General features: G+C 40.2%; 1 protein-coding gene across 1 annotated transcript in view; it reads left to right on the top strand.

The window, feature by feature from the left end:
• The window catches only part of acsl3a (acyl-CoA synthetase long chain family member 3a), a 72,972-nt gene that overhangs the window by 24,935 nt on the left and 28,133 nt on the right, over nucleotides 1-19,904 (top strand). Inside the window, exons 3-8 of the mRNA XM_059947631.1 lie at nucleotides 4,432-4,609; nucleotides 10,143-10,252; nucleotides 11,305-11,443; nucleotides 13,098-13,248; nucleotides 16,954-17,077; nucleotides 17,458-17,529. Of these exons, the coding sequence (XP_059803614.1) occupies nucleotides 4,432-4,609; nucleotides 10,143-10,252; nucleotides 11,305-11,443; nucleotides 13,098-13,248; nucleotides 16,954-17,077; nucleotides 17,458-17,529 (774 nt within the window). The remainder of the gene's footprint in view (nucleotides 1-4,431; nucleotides 4,610-10,142; nucleotides 10,253-11,304; nucleotides 11,444-13,097; nucleotides 13,249-16,953; nucleotides 17,078-17,457; nucleotides 17,530-19,904) is intronic.

The raw sequence follows: 19,904 nt of genomic DNA, 5'->3' as shown, positions 1-19,904 counted from the left end.
CCCTCTCTTCCCCCCCTCTCTTCCCCCCCTCTCTTCCCCCCCTCTCTTCCCCCCCTCTCTTCCCCCCCTCTCTTCCCCCCCTCTCTTCCCCCCTCTCTTCCCCCCCTCTCTTCCCCCCCTCTCTTCCCCCCCTCTCTTCCCCCCCTCTCTTCCCCCCCTCTCTTCCCCCCCTCTCTTCCCCCCCTCTCTTCCCCCCCTCTCTTCCCCCCCTCTCTTCCCCCCCCTCTCTTCCCCCCCCTCTCTTCCCCCCCTCTCTTCCCCCCTCTCTTCCCCCCCCTCTCTTCCCCCCCCTCTCTTCCCCCCCCTCTCTTCCCCCCCCTCTCTTCCCCCCCCTCTCTTCCCCCCCCTCTCTTCACCCCCCTCTCTTCACCCCCCTCTCTTCCCCCCCCTCTCTTCCCCCCCCTCTTCCCCCCCCTCTTCCCCCCCCTCTTCCCCCCTCTCTTCCCCCCTCTCTTCCCCCCTCTCTTCCCCCCTCTCTTCCCCCCCCTCTTCCCCCCCTCTTCCCCCCCTCTTCCCCCCCCTCTTCCCCCCTCTCTTCCCCCCCTCTTCCCCCCCTCTTCCCCCCCCTCTTCCCCCCTCTCTTCCCCCCTCTCTTCCCCCCTCTCTTCCCCCTCTCTTCCCCCCTCTCTTCCCCCCTCTCTTCCCCCCTCTCTTCCCCCCTCTCTTCCCCCCTCTCTTCCCCCCCTCTCTTCCCCCCCCTCTCTTCCCCCCCCTCTCTTCCCCCCCTCTCTTCCCCCCTCTCTTCCCCCCCTCTCTTCCCCCCCCTCTCTTCCCCCCCCTCTCTTCCCCCCCCTCTCTTCCCCCCCCTCTCTTCCCCCCCCTCTCTTCCCCCCCTCTCTTCCCCCCCCTCTCTTCCCCCCCCTCTCTTCCCCCCCCTCTCTTCCCCCCCCTCTCTTCCCCCCCCTCTCTTCCCCCCCCTCTCTTCCCCCCCCTCTCTTCCCCCCCCTCTCTTCCCCCCCCTTTTCTCAGTTTATCAAAGGCTATGCAGCCATATTTAAACGTGGTGGATTTTTAAAATTCCTTTTTTTTTGTGGACAGATGGCCCTCAAAGTATGAATGATCCATATTCTGGAAATCTTCCCAGGTGTCATTTGTGGTGGACTTCAGCAAAGCTCATTCTTGTGGATGACAGCAGTTCAGGAAATACCTGTTTCAGATCAGCTAACTTGGCAAGATGCTAGAAAGCTTACATTCCCATCAAAACTCATCAAGTTTCAAGACCTGAGCCTCTATCTCCCTTTGTAATTGGATAAGAGTTTCCTCATTGACAGACCTCTGAGGATTGGTCTCCTCCTTGTTGATTGACACAGGTGCACCTCTAGCTGTTACCTTGGCTCCCTGTTGTAATCCTTAACGGTCGACTCCAGTGCCATTTTCAAAATCAAAAAAAAAACACTACTGTTTTTGGACAACAGTTGGCAATGAGTCAGCTTACCAGAACAAAATTAGATATCTGATTTGGTGGTGCTGTAAAAATAACTTGCCACCTGTGGTGAACTACATATACCTGTCTGGACACACCCCCCTGCTGACTGCTCCTGTGGCTCCTCCCACAGACCCCGGTATAAAGGCGATTGGAGGCACTGCTCTTTCCCCAGTCTCCAGGATGTTGTGTGGTGGTCACTTGCTGCTTGTTCTTTCTTCCAGCCAATAAAAGCCTACCTCAGCTTACGTCTCCGAGAGTTATTGATGGTGCATCACCACCCAACTTCAGTAAAACTGAAGAGCTAATTGTTATCTTTGAGCAGGGGAAGGAGAACAAACATGCAGCAGTCTACATTGGGGGATGGGGTGGAGAGATTAGGTTTTCCTTTACTTTTGTAAGTTTCTGTATGCTTGCTGCATCAGTTACAATCTTTCCATAGCTTGCTTGTCAAGGTACAGGTTCTGATTTGGTTTTAAGTTGATTCTACATGGACCTGTTCTTTCTATTCCCTGCACACATGTCCCAATCTTAGGGTGATTATATAGATAATTATACCCTCTGGATATGATCTGTTTATCTGCTTTACTGAAGATACCCACGTGGTGATGCAGTTTACTAGTTTTAAATCATACAACCATAGTTATGGTTCTGCCTTACCTGCATAAATTTTGTTCTGTGGTCTCCTGCTGTGCATTTGCGCTTCTCACTTTTTTGTTCTCTTCCATTTGTCCATAGTACCTCATTGAAGTTCACACTACTTTCCTTCCTTAGCTTCTGTACTTCAGTCTTGTTTTACTCACTGATTTATGTGCCTTCCTTATTTCTTGCACCTCCATATAAACTTCCCAATCCAACTTTACCAGTTTAAACTTGTTATCTCACTTGATTCACTTTTCCTATTTCATTTTTGTACTTATGGTTATAGTGGTCATCCATACTAAGTTTTCAAACTTTTCCTTGCCAAAACCAAATTCTTCACCTATAGTCTTTAATGTACAAATTCTCATTTAAGATAGTTAGGTTAATTTGTTCCACTACTGTTTTGTTAGCAGCATGAAATTTATATTAGATTTCTGCTTGACAGATGAGTGTGCAGCTGTTCATTCATCTTGTGCCCTTCTGTGTTTCTTTGTGGAAGAGTGTAAACTCTGGTTTTCAATTAATCTACCCTGGTATTTTTTCCTTGTAATTCTACCTGCAGCTGTAACTTATTATTCTTCAACATCAAGCCCTCTGCTTAAAGTAACAATGGTTTTGTAACTCAATTAACTTAGTTGGTACTCTTTCATATTTACTTCGGTTACAATCTATCCTTGATAGTAAAATGCAACTTTAGTTCATCAGAAGGGCCACAGCTTAGTCAGATTGCCTTGACTGTACAGCTTCCTGCTGCTGCAATAGAACACAATTATCACATACACTGTATTTTGCCCTAGAATGAAAGCTTCACTCATTGTATATGTAGTCATGAGTTTCATAAACATAAACTTATGCCACCACAGGAACACAAGCATGATATTTCTCCATGTCATCTATGATTTAAAATTCTGTCATTTCCCTTTCAAACTGATAAAACTATTTTCCTGGCAGGCAGCAGTGGATATAAGCCAGAACAAATCAAATGCAGTGTACCAGTAAAAAAAATGGTTGATGTTTGTTTGCACTGTGAATGTTTTTAAAAGATCAACAGAGTTATATGAGAGAAATTTAAGTTTTGTTTACCTCTTCCAGACTTGTGGCTTCTATTGCAGCATTGGTAAACTAAATGTACTGACCAATACAAACAATCTGTAGGAGGAACTTAGCAGTTTGAGCAGCATTTGTGGAAGGAAAGGAGTTGGTGACTTTTCGGTCAACACTGCATCACTTCCTTCTCCAGATGTTGCCCGACCAGCTGAGTTCCTCCAGCAGATTGTTATTCCAGATTCTAGCATCTGTGGTCCCTAGTTAAAAGTGCATTTTCAACATTTGTCGTGCACAGGTTGTGTTTCCTTAATTATGTGAATATGAGTTTGTTTGCTAATTGCAGAGTTGAACAACAAGCCAACTCACTCACCAAAATGTGTTACAAGAAATCTTGCATATGGACTAAAGAACAAGAGCAGAATTCATTTTGTTTGTATGAATTTACACAAACTGCTCAAACTGATGCAATGGTATTCCCAGTTTGTTTATTTTCATCATTGTAAATTATGATTTGGCCGTACTAACTCAGCTTGCACTGTTGTTCAATCAAAAGGAGTCTACTGCCTTGACATCTGCCGCATAACTATGCACAGTTGTCTTGAAAGAGATGCCCTATGATGATGCATCATTTCAGGTGTTGGCTAAGAGGAATTTAGCCTCAATAAGTGGTGTAATACAGAATTTCATTAATTAAGATTTAAGGTGATGCAGAGATCATTCTTCAGATATGGAGCTAAGTACTTGGTCTAATATGCACGTGCTTTTAGTTCTCAACATTGTAGTTATTATCCACATTGGAAAAAAAATTGAATTTTGTTGTCCAGTAAGTTCTATTTTATGAATATGACATCAGCCGCAAATGTGTTTGGAGAACTCTAAATCAGAATAATTTGAAAATTAATACGGAACATGAGGTACCTATGAATTCTAATGACAACTCGATTTCGAAAATGGAAGTATTGGAAATGGTACTTTTTTTTTTCTCATTCCCTTTTCCCTACTCTTGATCATGTATGTTCAAATTGTGGGAGTGGGGGAAGTCAACAGGGACTTCAATAAGCACAATAGTTCCAATGCAGGATATGAAATTGTGATATCAGATGGCCTGCCTAACTGAAACCACTGAATGAAGAGTAGCTGAATTGGAAAATGCAATTGCACTAGCTTTTTAAACATCAAATTTGCACAGTGATTGCTGTACTTTGAATTAAGCAGTCAAACTACTAATTTTTATATCCAGTTTGATATTATATGTATAACATGTAATTTTATTTACATTATTAGTATTGAAAGTTTTTTTTTCCTTTTGCCCAAACTAGTTGATTCTTGGGAGTTATAAATGGCTGACCTATGATGAGGTCTATCGACGTGTTCTGCACTTTGGCAGTGGGTTGGCTGTGTTGGGCCAGCGACCCAAATTCAACATAGCCATCTTCTGTGAAACCAGAGCTGAATGGATGATAGCTGCACAATCCTGCTTCATGTACAATTTTCCCCGTGAGTAAATCTTTTAACATATTCCTAATGTGTGTTTTCTCTAATAAATAATTACTACTTTTCTAGCTACCCCCAATTGACAAGATAATATTTGCATTGTTATTGAAGGGGTGTGTATATCTGAACAAATGGTTTATATTTTTGCAGTGATGTAATGGCTATAGGAATGACATCTAATTTCCAGGTAGGAACGCACCATGTTGTGTTATGCTAAAGCACCTGCGTTAGAAATTATAACCAAGTTTTCCACTTAATTGGCATGTAGTAATTTAAGATTTTATTTTAAATTTCTATTGTGAGGGTGTCATATGTAAGCAGGATCATGCTTAACTGTGGTGACCACCATCAGTTTCAGATATTTCTCACAAAATACCAAAGGTAAATCGAACTCTGTTCGAATTGTATGATGGGATAGCATGCTACTTCAGGGGAAGAAGTAAATTGCAGAAAGTGATTAATGTAATTAGCTTAACTTATCTGCACCCTTTCTTGAAAGGTTTTAATCTAATGGTCCTAGTTTATGTTTTTGAATTGTCTGTGAGCTTCAAGTACAAAGTGTGCTGTAATTCTTAATCTGGGTCAAATGTATTTTATGCCAACTTTAAAACCGTAGTGTGCATTTACTCTTAAGAGCAGCTTTTTATTGGTCTTAATCTTCCAAACTGCACTTTGACCTTCCTGATCTCAGAACACCTCTTAAACTCAATGTCCACAGATTGAATGGTTCTAATCCTTTTTTTATTTGCAAGCCAATTAATACTAGCACTGTATATTAAAATGGAACTGGACTTTGAAGCCATTCAGCATTGCCAAATCTGGCTCCCTTTTCAGTATTTTCAGATCTCAAGGCATGTACACACTGTTCATCTTTGGACCACAATATTAACATGTGTTTGTCCTAGCAAAGCTCCAGTTTGCTAATTAACTCAGATTTGCAAGTAGCAGTAATGATCATTTTGTGGTCATTTTTGACTATTAAAATATGAGGTTACATTATTCAGAAATTCAACAGGTGAATTAGCTTAGCAACACATGCAAAATGCTGGAGAAACTCTGCAGGCAACATTTATTGTAAAGAGTGCAGTCGATGCTTTAGTCTGAGACCCTTCAGCAGGACTGGATATAAAAAATGAATAGAGTTAAAAGGTGGGGGGAAGGAAGGAGAAACACAATGTGATAGGTGAAACTGGGAGGGTGACGTAAAGAGCTGGGAAGTTGATTGCTGAAAGAGATACAGGGCTGGAGAAGGGGAAATCTAATAGGAGAAGACAGAAGACCATGGAAGAAAGAAAAGGTAGGAGGCGCACAATAGGGAGGCAATGGGCAGACAAGGAGATGAGGTGAGAGAGGGAGAAGTGGTGAGGTTGGGGGGGTCATTAGAAGAAGTTCGAGAAATCGATGTTCATGCCATCAGGTTGGAGGCTACCCAGACAGAATATAAGGTTTTGATCCTCAAATCTGAGTATGGCCTAATCACAATAGAGGAGGCCATGGATTGACGTATCGTGTTTGAGAAGTGGAATTAAAATGGGTGGCTGCTGGGAGGTCCTGCTTTTTCTGGCAGACAGAGCGTAAGTGCTCGGCAAAACAGTCTTCCAATCTACATTGGGTCTCACCAATATGAAGGAGTGTGAGATGAATTAGCTTATCCTAAAAACATCCTGTAGCATTAAACTTTTCACACAAAGTGAGTATCATGTTTTGATGAAACTATTACCCCAGTAGTTATTAGCCTGAATTATACTATCAGAAAAAAATTGAAATAACTTGCTCTTCATCCACACATAAAATCAGCATACTTTGGTGTATCTCTGTGTCACAATATATCATGAGATTTTTATTTTTCCTTTGACATGATTTTTATTGATTTGTGCAGGTATAGAAGTAATAGCATTTGAGACTGTCAAGCTAGCCTTGAGCAGGAAATAGGACGAAAAGTTGAACTTGTGATACAGCCTGTTCCAAGTTTAACTATTTAAAGCTTTCTTGAAAAAACAGATGTTTTAAACAAACTAAGAATTTGATTTTTTTTTTAAGGTTTTAAATTCTCTCCGAGACCTTTTATAAAATGTCTTTTGAAAAGAGATAGGAAAACATTCTTTGTACTTGGAGTGGTTGACAATAATTCCTGACAAATTACAATCATGAATAGTGAGCTGTCAGCCCAAATCTCATTCCCAGAGGATTCTGTTGAGTCACTGATGGAAACTTTTGGTATTTGCAAGTTTCAGCTTACGCATGTAGAAATGGCAACATTGCTGTCAGTTTGGCACAGTAAAATCCTGGCAAACTGCTTTTTAGTAAAATCTTCAGTGGCTTCAAGCAAAGTAGCTGGTTTTTTTAAAAAAAGGGGGTCACTTTCAGGAAAGCTGAAAGGTAATTGATTTTTTCTTTCCCTATTTCAATAAAAATTGTGACTTTCTACTTTGAGCAGTCATGGGTCAGTGATTTCCTCATGTAAGTGAAGATGTTTTGTCCCTTTTCATAAATCTTTGAACATGTTCCTTAAACCTACCTGGTAATCCCTTCTCAATACAGAGTTACTAATGTTTCTGTTTCAGACATCCAGTGGTAGGCATGCAAACTACATGATCTATATAGATAGATGTACTTGCAGCACAGTTACAGATTGGTAGGTATGATGTTGTAGGCAACACGGAATCATGTCTGAAAGATTATAGCTGGGAGCTTAATGTCCAACGATACACATTGTATTGAAAGGATAGACAGGAAGGCAGAGGGGGTGGCATTGCTCTGTTGGTAAAAATGAAATCAAATCATTAGGAAGTGTTGACATAGGGTTGGAAGGTGTTGAATCATTGTGGATAGAGCTAAGGAACTGCAAGGGTTAAAACTCCCTCATGGGAGTTCTATACAGACTCCCCAAACAATAGTAAGGATGTGGGCTACAAATTAAAATGGGAGATAGAAGATGTATGCCAAAAGGGCAGTGTTAGAATAGTCATGGGGGATTTCAATATGCAGGTATTTGGGAAAATCAGGTTGATACTGGATGACAGGAGGGGGAATTATTACAGTGGAGTAAAGTGAATTATAGAGGCATGAGAGAGGAGTTGGCCAGAATTGATTGGAAAAGGACACTGGCACGGATGACAGCAGAGCGGCAATGGCTGGAATTTCTGGAACCAATTTGGAAGGCACAGGATATATACACCCTGTATAGGAAGAAGTATTCTAAAGGAAAGATGATAGGACCATGGCTAACAAGGGAAGTCAAAGCCAACCTAAAAACCAGGGAGGGCATATAATAGAGCAAAGTTAAAAGATTGGGAAGCTTTTAAAAACCAACAGAAGGCACCCTAAAAAGTCATTATAATTTGATTAGGAGAATGGGCAAAGAAATGGCAGATGGAATGCAGTGTGGGAAAGTGTATGGTCATGCACTGAGAGGAAAATTGGTTTGGTCATGATGAAATGGCAGAGCAGACGCGATAGGCCAAATGGCCTAATTCTACTCTTTTCTCTTAATGGTCTTATGATCTATACATTGCCTGACTGAGTCTAATTGAAATCTCCCTGCTGAAGGTGGTGCACTGGGAGAGGAGGGTACAGACTTTGCAGAGATAACATTGATATTTTGTTAGCACTGTAAGGTGCCTGCCATTTATAACCCAGATCTGAGTTTTGTCTCAAAATACTTTTTCCATCCCTCAACCAAAGGCTGTGTTAAATATTAAGTAGGACAATGAATTTCATCATTGAGATCTTCACTGATCTTGCATTCTGCAGTTTTGCTATGAACATTTTGTTGTTGGAAAGTGCCATTGTACTGCGGAAGCAGGTTGTTGGGATATGTGGATGTTTAGTATGACACATAATTGCTTCTGTGAATGTCAATGGTTTAGAGTGGTGCCTCAAAGCTCTTACAAATGCAAGTATCTGCATATTTCAGCTTGTCTACTGACATTTGGCTAACATTGGTGCCGGTTGCAGTTGCCATCAATTGAACCGTTTTCCAACAGCACTGAAGGTTACCTGTGAGAGGCATGTTGGAGGGAATGTGCACGTTTTCGCAATAATATTTGAAATGTATTAGGGTAATGATACAGCCTTATTTGATGCTGGCCATTGCTGGGATTGGTTAGGATTATAGCATGAATGGAGATGGCTTTCTGTGGGCAGCTGTATCTGAGGAAAATGCTTCACTCATTCTTCTATTTCATGGAATAAAAAGCTTGTGAAGTTGATTAAAGATAATATACTGTAGTTCCTGCAGCCTTTTATTTCTCATTGGAATTGTTGTTCAGTGAAGGTTCATATCTCCTGTCTCAAGTCAATTTCAATTCGCAATGCAGCTTTTTGGCCACTGAGCAGCTAGTTGTGGCAGATCCTGGCAATGACTTGCGATGTGACAGACAAATGGATATAACAGTTCTTTTCTTAATGATTATATTTAGGACTTGATAAGATACTGTAATATTGACAATCACAATGATGCAGCACTTATGACACTGTGAGCTTTATTGAAAACTAACTTCATGTGTATTTGGATATTGTGTTTTACCTGAGGCATAATGAAATCTGATATTGTTGCTAATTGTCAGGATGTATACATTCTCTAACATCCAAATATCCAGAAGCACAAGACATTTTTTCTAACTACCTTTGATTGAGTCTGATTTTTAACTGTTCTACATTGGTAGGTGCTTCCCTTGCATACTGATTCATGCTGTAAAGCACATTATTACCCTTTTTGTTGGCCTCAGCCGGTCTGATTGCATCAGCATATGTGCAGTCTAAAGTTTATGCTCCCAGGAAGCCTTCGTGATCTTGCACATGTATCCGTTTAGTGATGCCTGAGAGTTAGTGTCTTGCATGAAAGCTAATGACATCCAGGCCAGTGACAGCGTTGATTAGCTGACTCAGTTTCTCCTTACCACTTTCCTCCATGATGTCAATACATAATTCTTAAAGCATGATTATTTAACACTTTTGTAGTTTCAGAATAGTTTTCTCATAGCAACAATCCTTTTGACTACGTTATGAAATATTTTCATGACAGTTTGTATGTAATGAATAAAATGTTCCTTTATTGTTTTCTAGTAAAAGGGTTACCAGCTTTTTGGTGAAAGTGTATGTGAGCAAAGAGAGTAGTTTTAAATTTACCTGAATCTAACATTTTGATAGGGAATATATCTTGTCAAATGTTGTTGAATATTAGCTATTGCTGAATCATTTTGTATCACTTAGAACATTTGATGGGAGACTTGAATTAGTTAACCTTGTGAACCAAATTTGATTTCAATGTCGGATCTTTGGAGCATTGCAGAGGAACTTGGATCAGATTATTTTGGAGTTATTGGTGAATGCGCACAGGACCACATGGTGTTACCATGTGGAATATTTGGAGAAAAGTGAAATGCTTCCATATTTGCCTGACCTGAGAGTAGCCTTTGCAGACCTTCCTCAGATGCAACTAAATCATGATGCATTGGGATGAGGGGAGCGGGTGTGGGGTGCAATATATTCTTCATAAGGAGGAACTGCACTGATGTTCAGTTTTAATTTTCAGTTGTTACATTGTATGCAACTTTGGGAGGTCAAGCAATTGCACATGGCTTAAATGAAACTGAAGTTACTCACATCATAACCAGCAAGAAACTTCTTCAAACAAAGCTAAAGGTAGGTTGTAACATTCTATTGCTACATGGAGACTTCTTGATTTGCCTTAGTTTCTCTAAATATTAATGTAACTTGCAAAATTCCCAAATGGTATAATGCTTTCTATGCTATCTAGGATGAGAAAGTTGGTAAACTGTTCCATTTGTCTAGGAGTTAATAAATCAAACAAAAAATGAACTTGAAGTTCTGTTTCATTTATTACTGAGATAAAATGGGCTTTCTATTTGTGAAAATACCTATGAAAATAATAATTCTGTTTTAAAGTTTTTTTTCCCTAAAATTCAAGATACTAAATTTGTGGTTCTCAATCGAAATAAAAACTGAGCTAGGTAAAAAGCTAGGTTGTGAAGAAAAAGCATTTGGGTGTGTGTGTGTCTCTCTCACTCACTCTCTCTCACTCACTCTCTCTCACTCACTCTCTCTCACTCACTCTCTCTCACTCACTCTCTCTCACTCACTCTCTCTCACTCACTCTCTCTCACTCACTCTCTCTCACTCACTCTCTCTCACTCACTCTCTCTCACTCACTCTCTCTCACTCACTCTCTCTCACTCACTCTCTCTCACTCACTCTCTCTCACTCACTCTCTCTCACTCACTCTCTCTCACTCACTCTCTCTCACTCACTCTCTCTCACTCACTCTCTCTCACTCACTCTCTCTCACTCACTCTCTCTCACTCTCTCACTCTCACTCTCTCACTCTCTCACTCTCACTCTCTCACTCTCTCACTCTCTCACTCTCTCACTCTCTCACTCTCTCACTCTCTCACTCTCTCACTCTCTCACTCTCTCACTCTCTCACTCTCTCACTCTCTCACTCTCTCACTCTCACATTTGGACAATATACATGTTTAAAGAGCACAAAATTTTCAATTTGTTTTAATAAGATTTCCACTTACCCATTTTGTTCCCGATCTGAATGGTCTGAATTCTTAAACTTCATGGGTACTATTGTACAGCAGTTTCCAAAGTGCTTCTCTATCCATCTTGTAACAGGGTAGCTATAATTACATTTTGCATGCTCATTCTGGATTCCCCAAATTTCTCCACAGGAAATCCTCCTTAATGTTCCAAAACTGCAACATATCATAATTGTGGATGACAAGTCAGCTGCATGGGCTGATTATCCTCGTGGAATCATGGTTCACAACATGGCAGCAGTGGAAGTATTGGGTGCAAAACCAGAAAACTGTGTGTAATTTGTTTATTCTTTTCCCTACTTAAGTTTATTTTTGTATCACTATGCAAGGGAATGGTGCAGAGTTTTTTTTAATTCTAAAAACTTGTATTAAGTGCATGGCAGATCTGTCAACATTTGAAAGAGAAAACGTAATGTCTGAAACCACCTTTACATTTCAGAATACAAAAAGAATTAAAGGGGAATGGTGTTTCTTCATGATAATAACTTAAGAAATGCTGTAGGATCTCAGCAGGTCAGGCAATCTGATAGGAGAGGGAAAATGGACTCTGGGAGAAAGAGAAGGAGGAGGGGACCCAGGGGAAGTTATAGGTGAGAAGAGATATAAGGTCAGAGTGGGGAATAGAGGAAGGGGGGGCTGGGGCAGAATTTTTTTACTGTGAGAATTTGATATTCATGCCATTCGCTTGGAGGCTTGAGTGCAGATGGAATGTAAGGTGTTGCTCCTCCACCCTGAGGGTTGCTTCATCTTAGCACTAGAAGAATCCATGGGCCGACATGTTGGAATGGGAAGTCTCACTTCTCGTGGATAGTGCGTGGGTGCTCATTAAAGTGGTCCCCCAATTTACGACAAATCTCACCGGTCTATCAGGAATAATAGAAGCAAACATCTCTTGCATCTTTTTTATGTTTTTGGCTCCATTAAAGCATTTTAAGATTTGCCAAACAGTGCATTGAGACTGCTAGTTTGTTTCAGAATTGGTCTACATGAAACCAGATAGTTTATTGAGGTTTGTCACAACTTGATTTAAGCAAGCTGATAAACCAAATCTGCTGTTTCTGCATACTGCATATGAGACAATTATTCTTACAGTTATGAAGAGGATACTGTACATCTTTGTCAAACAGACTTTGAGCGTAGTGACCGAAACTGAGACCATTGTTATGTTGCCGTACTATTTTCCATCCTGGGAGGGTGCTATATTCAGCCCATTCAGAGAAATTTCTCCCCCCTCCCCCCAGTTTATTTCCCTGTAGCTTGTTCTTCCTCAGAACCATCAACTGTCTCCCCTGATTGTCTTGGCACCACCTACGCTAGAAGTAAATTGCAGTGCCCAAATAACCTGTGAACCAGCATGTATTTAAGATGGGAAACCAGGGCACCAGGAGGGATGCATGTGGTTATAGGGAGAATGTATAAGCTTCACACACAGCCTCTGAGGTCAGGGCAGAATCTGTGCTGGTGGAGCTGTGAGGTGGTTACACCAGCATGGTTTCAGCAGGTTGTCTTAGTGGTTCGAAATGCCACAAAAGTGATTCATTGTTCATTTAGAATAGGTATGATTTCTTTTTTAATTGAGAAAGACCTTGGCAAAAGTGGCAGTTGTGGAAGAAAATCAAAGATTTAAAGTAAATTTATTGTCAAAGTGCATGCGTATCTGTCATCATATACTACCCTGAGATTCATTTTCTTGCTGGCATTTACAGTAAATGCAAAGAAATACAATAGAATTAATGAAAGACTGCACACAAAATGGACCAACAACGAATGTGCAGTTGGCATTGAGATAGTAATCATTAAAGCAGCATCTTAAAAATAGATAAAATGGAAAAACACTGAAATATCAAGCAATGGGAGAAATTGTTTTTCAACTATCTGCTTTCCTTTTAAATTATTTTGAATGTTGTCATTTTTTTTCTACCTAGTGAATAAAGCTCGAACAAAACCTGCAGCTTTAGATATTGCAGTAATAATGTACACCAGTGGATCCACGGGACTACCCAAAGGAGTGATGATTTCACACAGCAACCTTATCGCTGGAATAGCAGGAATGTGTGACCGAGTTCCTGACTTGGGGTGTGTATAATAAGTCAAGGAAGTTTTGCTGACTTGTATTTTCTTGGTAGAAGTTAAATAAATAAATCTTATGCAGGCTTTGACTTGGACCTTCATTGTTTTAAATTTTGATAATGAAATAGAAAAAGATTTACAAATGCAATTACTTGGCTGGAAAGTTTAAAAAAAACTACTGAAATTAGAAACCTTGCAACACGTTAAATTGGGTATACTTTTTAGTCTATTCTTTTCATTCCATCACACAGTTGAGGTATGGCTTGGTATATGTTGGTACCAGCGACAGGTAGAAAAAGGAAAGAAGTCCTGAAAACAGAATACAGGGAATTAGGAAGGATGCTGAGAAGTAGGGCCTCAAGGGTGTAATCTTGGGATTGCTGCTTCTGCCACGTGACTGAGGATAGGAGTAGAATGAGGTGGCAGATGAATGTGTGGCTGAAGAATTGGAGCAGGGGGCAGGGATTCAAATTTCTGGATAATTGAGACCACTCCTGAGACAAGTGTGACCTGTACCAAAGGGACAGGTTGCACTTGAATCTGAGGGGGACCTATATTCTTGCAGGTAGGTTTACTAGAGCTGTTGGTAATGGTTTAAACTAATATGGCAGCGGGATGGGAACCAGTATGATAGAGCTGAGGATGAGCCAGCAGGTTTGCAAGTAGATGATCCAATATGAATGTAAGGAAGGACAAGCTGATGATTAGGTACAACTGCAGACAGAGCAAAGAGCTATGTTGTACCATAGAGGCAAAATTTTAAAAGAGTGAAGAATGCAGGACTGAAGTATTTGGAATAAGGTGGATGAACTCGTGGTGCAATTAGAGATTGGTCAGTATGTTGTGGGCATCGCTGAGTTGTGGCTGAAAGAAGGCCTTAGTTGGGAGCTTAATGTCAAAGGATATACTTTGTATTGAAAGGACAGGCAAGAAGGCATAGGTGGTGGTATGGCTCTGTTGTTAAGAGAGGGATTTGTATCTTTAGAAAGAAATGACTTGGAGTCAAAGAATGTTGAATCTTTTTGGGTGGAGTTAAGAAGCTGGAAGGGTTTAAAAAAAACATTGTGGGAATTATAGACCTCCAAACAGTAGCCAAGCTGTGTTGAGATTGCAAAGGGAGCTAGAAAAGGCATGTAATAAGGATAATGGAACAATTGTAATGAGGGACTTCAGTATGCAAGGAGATTGGAAAAATTGCAGGAAAGGGAATTTGTTGAATGCCTATGAGATGGCTTTTTAGAGCAGCTTGCACTAAGGGGAAAAGCTTTTACTAGGGGAAAAGTTATCTTAGTTTGGGTGTTGTATAATAACTCAGTCTTATTAGGGAGCTTAATGTAAAGGAACCCTTAAGAGGCAGTGGTCATAATATTGAATTCTTACTGCAGTTTGAGAGGAAAAAGCATAAGTTACATGTATCGGTTTTGCAGTGGAGTAAAGGAGTTACAGAGGCATGAGAGAAGAGTTTGCCCAGGTGGATTGGAGGGTGATGCTGGTGGGGATGACAGGAGAGCAGAGGTGGCTGAAGTTTCTGGCAATAGTTCACAAGGTGCAGGATAGATATGTCCCACAGAAGTTGTTCTCAAATGGCAGGTGTAGGTAACCATGGCTGACAAAGGTAGTTAAGGACTGCATAAAAGCCAAGAAAAGAGCATATAAAGAGCATATAAGGCAGTAAAACTGAGTGGGAATTTGAATGATTGGGAGGCTTTTAAAATTCAACAAAAGGGAGCTAAAAAAGTTATAAGAAAGGAAAAGATGAAATATGAGGACAAACTAGTTAATATAAAGCAGGATAGTGGAAGTTTTTTAAAGTGTATAAAGAGTAAGAGGGAGGGAAGAGTTGATATTGGACCACTGGAAAATGACGCTGATATGGTAGTAATGGGACAAGTCACCTGAACCAGATGGACTGCATCCCAGAGTCCTGAGAGAGATAACAGATGCGTTAGTCATGATCTTTCAAGAATCACTCGATTCCAGCATGCTCCTGGAGGACTGGAAGATTGCAAATGTCACTCCACTCTATAAGGGAGGAAGGCAAAAGAAGGGAAATTATAGGCCAGTTAGCCTAAACTTAGTGGTTGGGAATGTGTTGGAGCCTATCAATAAGGATGATAAAATTAGTCAAAGTTAGTATGGTTTCTGTAAAAGGAAATCTTGCCTGACAAAACTGTTAGAAATCTTCAAGGAAGTAACAAGCAGCGTGAACAAAGGATAGGCAATGGATGTCAGAAGACATTTGATAAAGTACCACATATGAGGCTCTTAACAAGATAAAATCCTAATGTGTTACAGGAAAGATACTGGCATGCATAGAGGAATGACTGATGGGCAGGAGGCAGCAAATGGGAATAAAAGGTGCCTTTTCTGGTTGGCTGCCAGTGACCAGTGGTGTTCCTCAGGGGTTGGTATTGGGACCACTACTTTTCACATTGTTTGTCAGTGATTTAGATAATGGAATTGTTGGCTTTGTGGCAAAGTTTGCGGATGATATGAAGATTGAGGGATAGGTAGTTCTGAGGCAGCAATGCGATTGCAGCAGGACTTGGACAAATTGGAAGAATGAGCAAAAAAAAATAGCAGATGGAATACAGTATGAATACAGGGAAAAGTATGATCATGCATTTTGATAAAAGGAACAATAGTGCAGACTGTTGTCTAAATGGGGAGAAAATTCCCACATCAGAGGAGTAGAGGGACTTGGGACTCCTCGTGCAAGACTCCCAGAAGGTTAATTTACAGGTTGAGTCTGATAAAGAAGGCAAAAGCAATATTTGCATTTATTCCAGGGGAATAGAATATAAGAGCAAGAAGATGATGCTGAGGTTTTAAGACACTAGTCAGGCAGCACTTGGAGTAATGTCAACAGTTTTGGGTCCCATATCTCGGAAACAATGTGCTGTTATTGCGGAGAATCCAGAGGAGGTTTGTGAGGATTATTCTGGGAATGAATGGGTTAATATATGACAAGCATTTGGCAGCTTTGGGCCTGTACTCACTGGAATTTAGAAGAATGCAGAGGGGATCTCATTGAAACCTACCGAATATTGAAAGGACTAGATATGTTGGATGTGGATAAGATGTTTCCTCTGGTGGGGGTATCCTGAACTCAAGGGCATAGCCTTAAAATTGACTTTTTAGAACAGAGATGGGGAGGAATTTTTTTTTTGCCAGAGTGTAGTGAATCTGTAGAATGCTCTGTCACAGACTGTGGTGGAAGCTAAATCCATGGATATATTTAAAGTGGAAGTTGATAGTTTCCTGATTGGTCTGCGTATCAAAAGATATGGCAAGAAGGCAGATATACGGAGTTGAGTGGGATTTGGGATCAGCTACAATGGAATGGTGGAGCAGACTCGATGGGCCGATTGGCCTAATTCTGCTTCTATGTCTTAATGCCAATTGACAGATATATATTAATCAGAAAATTGGGAGACTTTTTTTTGTTAGATCAATGGCCTTTATTCCCCTCCGTCCACTGGAGGCCAGATGCAAATTTGGTTTAAAATCTGCATATCTCTATGAAACATTATCTTGGTGTTAGAGTAAATTGTTGAAGTAGATTATGCAATCAAATGGCTTCACTGAGCCTTGAATACTATCTTTAAACACAGACATAATTGAGTCAAATATCAAATACTAAATATAATTTTTAAATATTTTATAGTGATATTGTTAAGCATTGTTATGTGTATCTTTTTTTCCTTAAAGACCGAAGGATACCTACATTGGTTATCTGCCTCTGGCACATGTCCTGGAGTTGAGTGCAGAAACACTGTGCATGGCATGTGGCTGTTGCATTGGTTACTCTTCCCCTCAAACCTTGGCTGACCAGGTACAGATTAAACAAGGTTTTCTTTTGTTTTTGAACATTTTGTTTCATTCCTTCATAATAATTTGATCTGAATTTTAAACCAGCAGTGTTTTGTCCATAAACAGCTTACCAATTATTTTAACTTTAACATTGCAGCACTTTTGTGTTAATTTTGTGCGTACTTTTCTATCTGAATTAGAATATTTAAGTTTACACCATTCTTTCGAAAGTTGAAAAATACTGATGCATGTTCTATTTGGGAGGAGCTATACTTTTTCTATATTGTATGTTTTGAAAGCTGAAACATCTATTGTAAATGTATATTAACTATGAAAATGTATTTGAGCCACATGCACAACTAAATTTTCCTATGGGGTGCATTGATATTTGTTGTCTTTTAGTCTGCTAAAATCAAGAAAGGAAGCAAAGGTGATACAACTGTACTTAAGCCAACACTATTAGCGGCTGTACCGGTAAGTTCTTAATTAAAAAAAAAAATTGATCTAAATTTTAACAAGTGCTATTGCTTGTTAGCACCTGAAAAGCTTGTTACATTTGATTAATTCTCATCTTCAGTACTGCTCAAATACAGAATGCTAAGTCGAAGTTCTTAATGTTGCACTAACAGAATAAGCAGTATTGTTTCACTCATTGGTTAAAATTGTTTCTGTTCCAGTAAGAGATCTGCATCTGAGCAATAAGACCATAAGAATAGGAGCAGATTAGGCCATTTGGTCCATTGAGCCAAATTATGGCTGATGTATTATTCCTCTCAACCCCATTCTCCTGCCTTCTTTCCATTACCTCTGATGCCCTTACTATTCAAGAACCTATCTACATCAGCTTTAAATATACTCAATGATTTGGCCACCATAGCCATTCATGCATTGAATTCCACAGATTCACCACCCTCTAGCTAAAGAAATTTGCCCTCTTCTCTGTTCTAAAGGAATATCCTTCTATTCTATGGCTATTCTTTCTGGTCCTAGACTCTCCCACTAAGGAAACTTCCTCTCTATATCCATTCTATCTAGGCTTTTCAATATTCAGTAGGTTTCAATGAGATTTCTCTTCTCCCCCCACCCCCCCCAAACATTCTTCAAAACACCAGTGAATACATGCCCAGAGCCATCAAACCCTTCCCATATGTTAACCCTTTAATTTCCAGGATCATTCTTCTAGATCCTCTCCAATGCCAACATATGTTTTCTTAAACAAGGGACCCCCAAACTGCTCACAATAAGCCAAATGTGGTCTGACCAATTCCTTAAAGCCTCGACATTATATCCATGCTTTTATGTTTTAGCTAACATTGTATTTGCCTTCCTTACTATTAATATCTTGATATTTAAGTGTTTATATCAGTGCCAAAGCTAATTCTGTGTTTTTTAAAAATAAATTTGACAACACACTGTTAAACCATAACAGTACAAAAGTCTATCTTGCAAAGTTTCTCATCACTTCTGGCTTTGGGTCTGGCATGGCCAATGGTTCCAATTTCGTGCAATATTAATGATTTTGGAGGATCTGAGCCTAAGAATGCTGGAAAAGAGTTGGTTAAGAGAAGAAATTACCAGTATATGGGGTTGTCTTAGCTGAACAGTTTACATATAGCTGGATTATTGGGTTTTTTTCTTGCAGATTTTCCAGGCTGTCATGCATTCTATAAAGCCTCCCATACACTTAATTTGCCCTTTTAGAGAGATTACATGATGGTATAAGTTTTCCAGTGAACCCGCGAGGTTTCATGGGAGGGTGAAACAAAAAGCCAAGTGAGTTTAAAAGGGATTGCAGGGTACAAAGGTGCTGTCAGGTGGATGGTGAGCACAGGAACTGGGTCCCTGGTGAATGGATGGAGTTCAGCAAACATCCATCTTGTTAGCCAGGTGTCAAATGTTCCTGATTTCTGAATAGCTGAATAGTGGATTATCAGAGTTTTATTCAATTACCAGCCAAGTGGACAAAGGTAGTCCAAATTTGGAAGACTGAACATACAGTATGTTCTAGGCCATACTTGGAGTAACAAACTGAATGTTTCCAACTAGGCTTTTGTTTGTAAAATGCACTCCATCCACCATAGACATGTTTCTGTTACAGACAACATTTAATTCCTTGGTCATTAGTATGGTGGAGATAACTTTCATTTTTGATCAGTTGAAGAGTTTGAAGGATGAATTTTGTTGCATTGGCTAATAAGAAGCAACAGCAGCTTCTCAATTGCTTAAAATTCCTCTTAATATCCTGTATTTCTGTGATGTGTACAGCATATTATTAGAAGGGATAGCCCAAGTTCCTTTGAAAAGACACTAGAATTTGATCAAAAAAAGGAACAATGTTTTCAGAAAAGATTTATTTATTCCTTGAGACAGCGCAGAATAGGCCTTTCTGACCCATCATAACACACCACCCAGAAATCCCCCGAGTTAACCCTAGCCTAATCACAGGACAATTTACAATGACCAATTAACCTACTGACTGGTATATCTTTGAACTGTGGGAGGAAACCAGAACACCTGGAAGAAACCTTTGAGGTCATGGGAAGAAAGCACAAACTCATTACAACCAGAGGTGGGAATTGAACCTGGGTCACCTCTACTGTAAAGTGTTGTGCTAACCACCTATGCTACCTTATGTAATATAACCATGCCATATAACAATCACAGCACAGAAACAGGCCATCTTGGCCCTCCTAGTCCGTGCCGAACTCTTAATCTCACCTAGTCCCACCTACCCGCACTCAGCCCATAACCCTCCACTCCTTTCCTGTCCATATACCTATCCAATTTTACCTTAAATGACACAACTGAACTGGCCTCTACTACTTCTACAGGAAGCTCATTCCACACAG

The sequence above is a fragment of the Hypanus sabinus genome, chromosome 2 (genome assembly GCF_030144855.1).
Source record: "Hypanus sabinus isolate sHypSab1 chromosome 2, sHypSab1.hap1, whole genome shotgun sequence".
NCBI lineage: Eukaryota > Metazoa > Chordata > Chondrichthyes > Myliobatiformes > Dasyatidae > Hypanus > Hypanus sabinus.
Note: the sequence above shows the minus strand (reverse complement) of the source record. Positions and strands in the feature narration are given on the sequence as shown.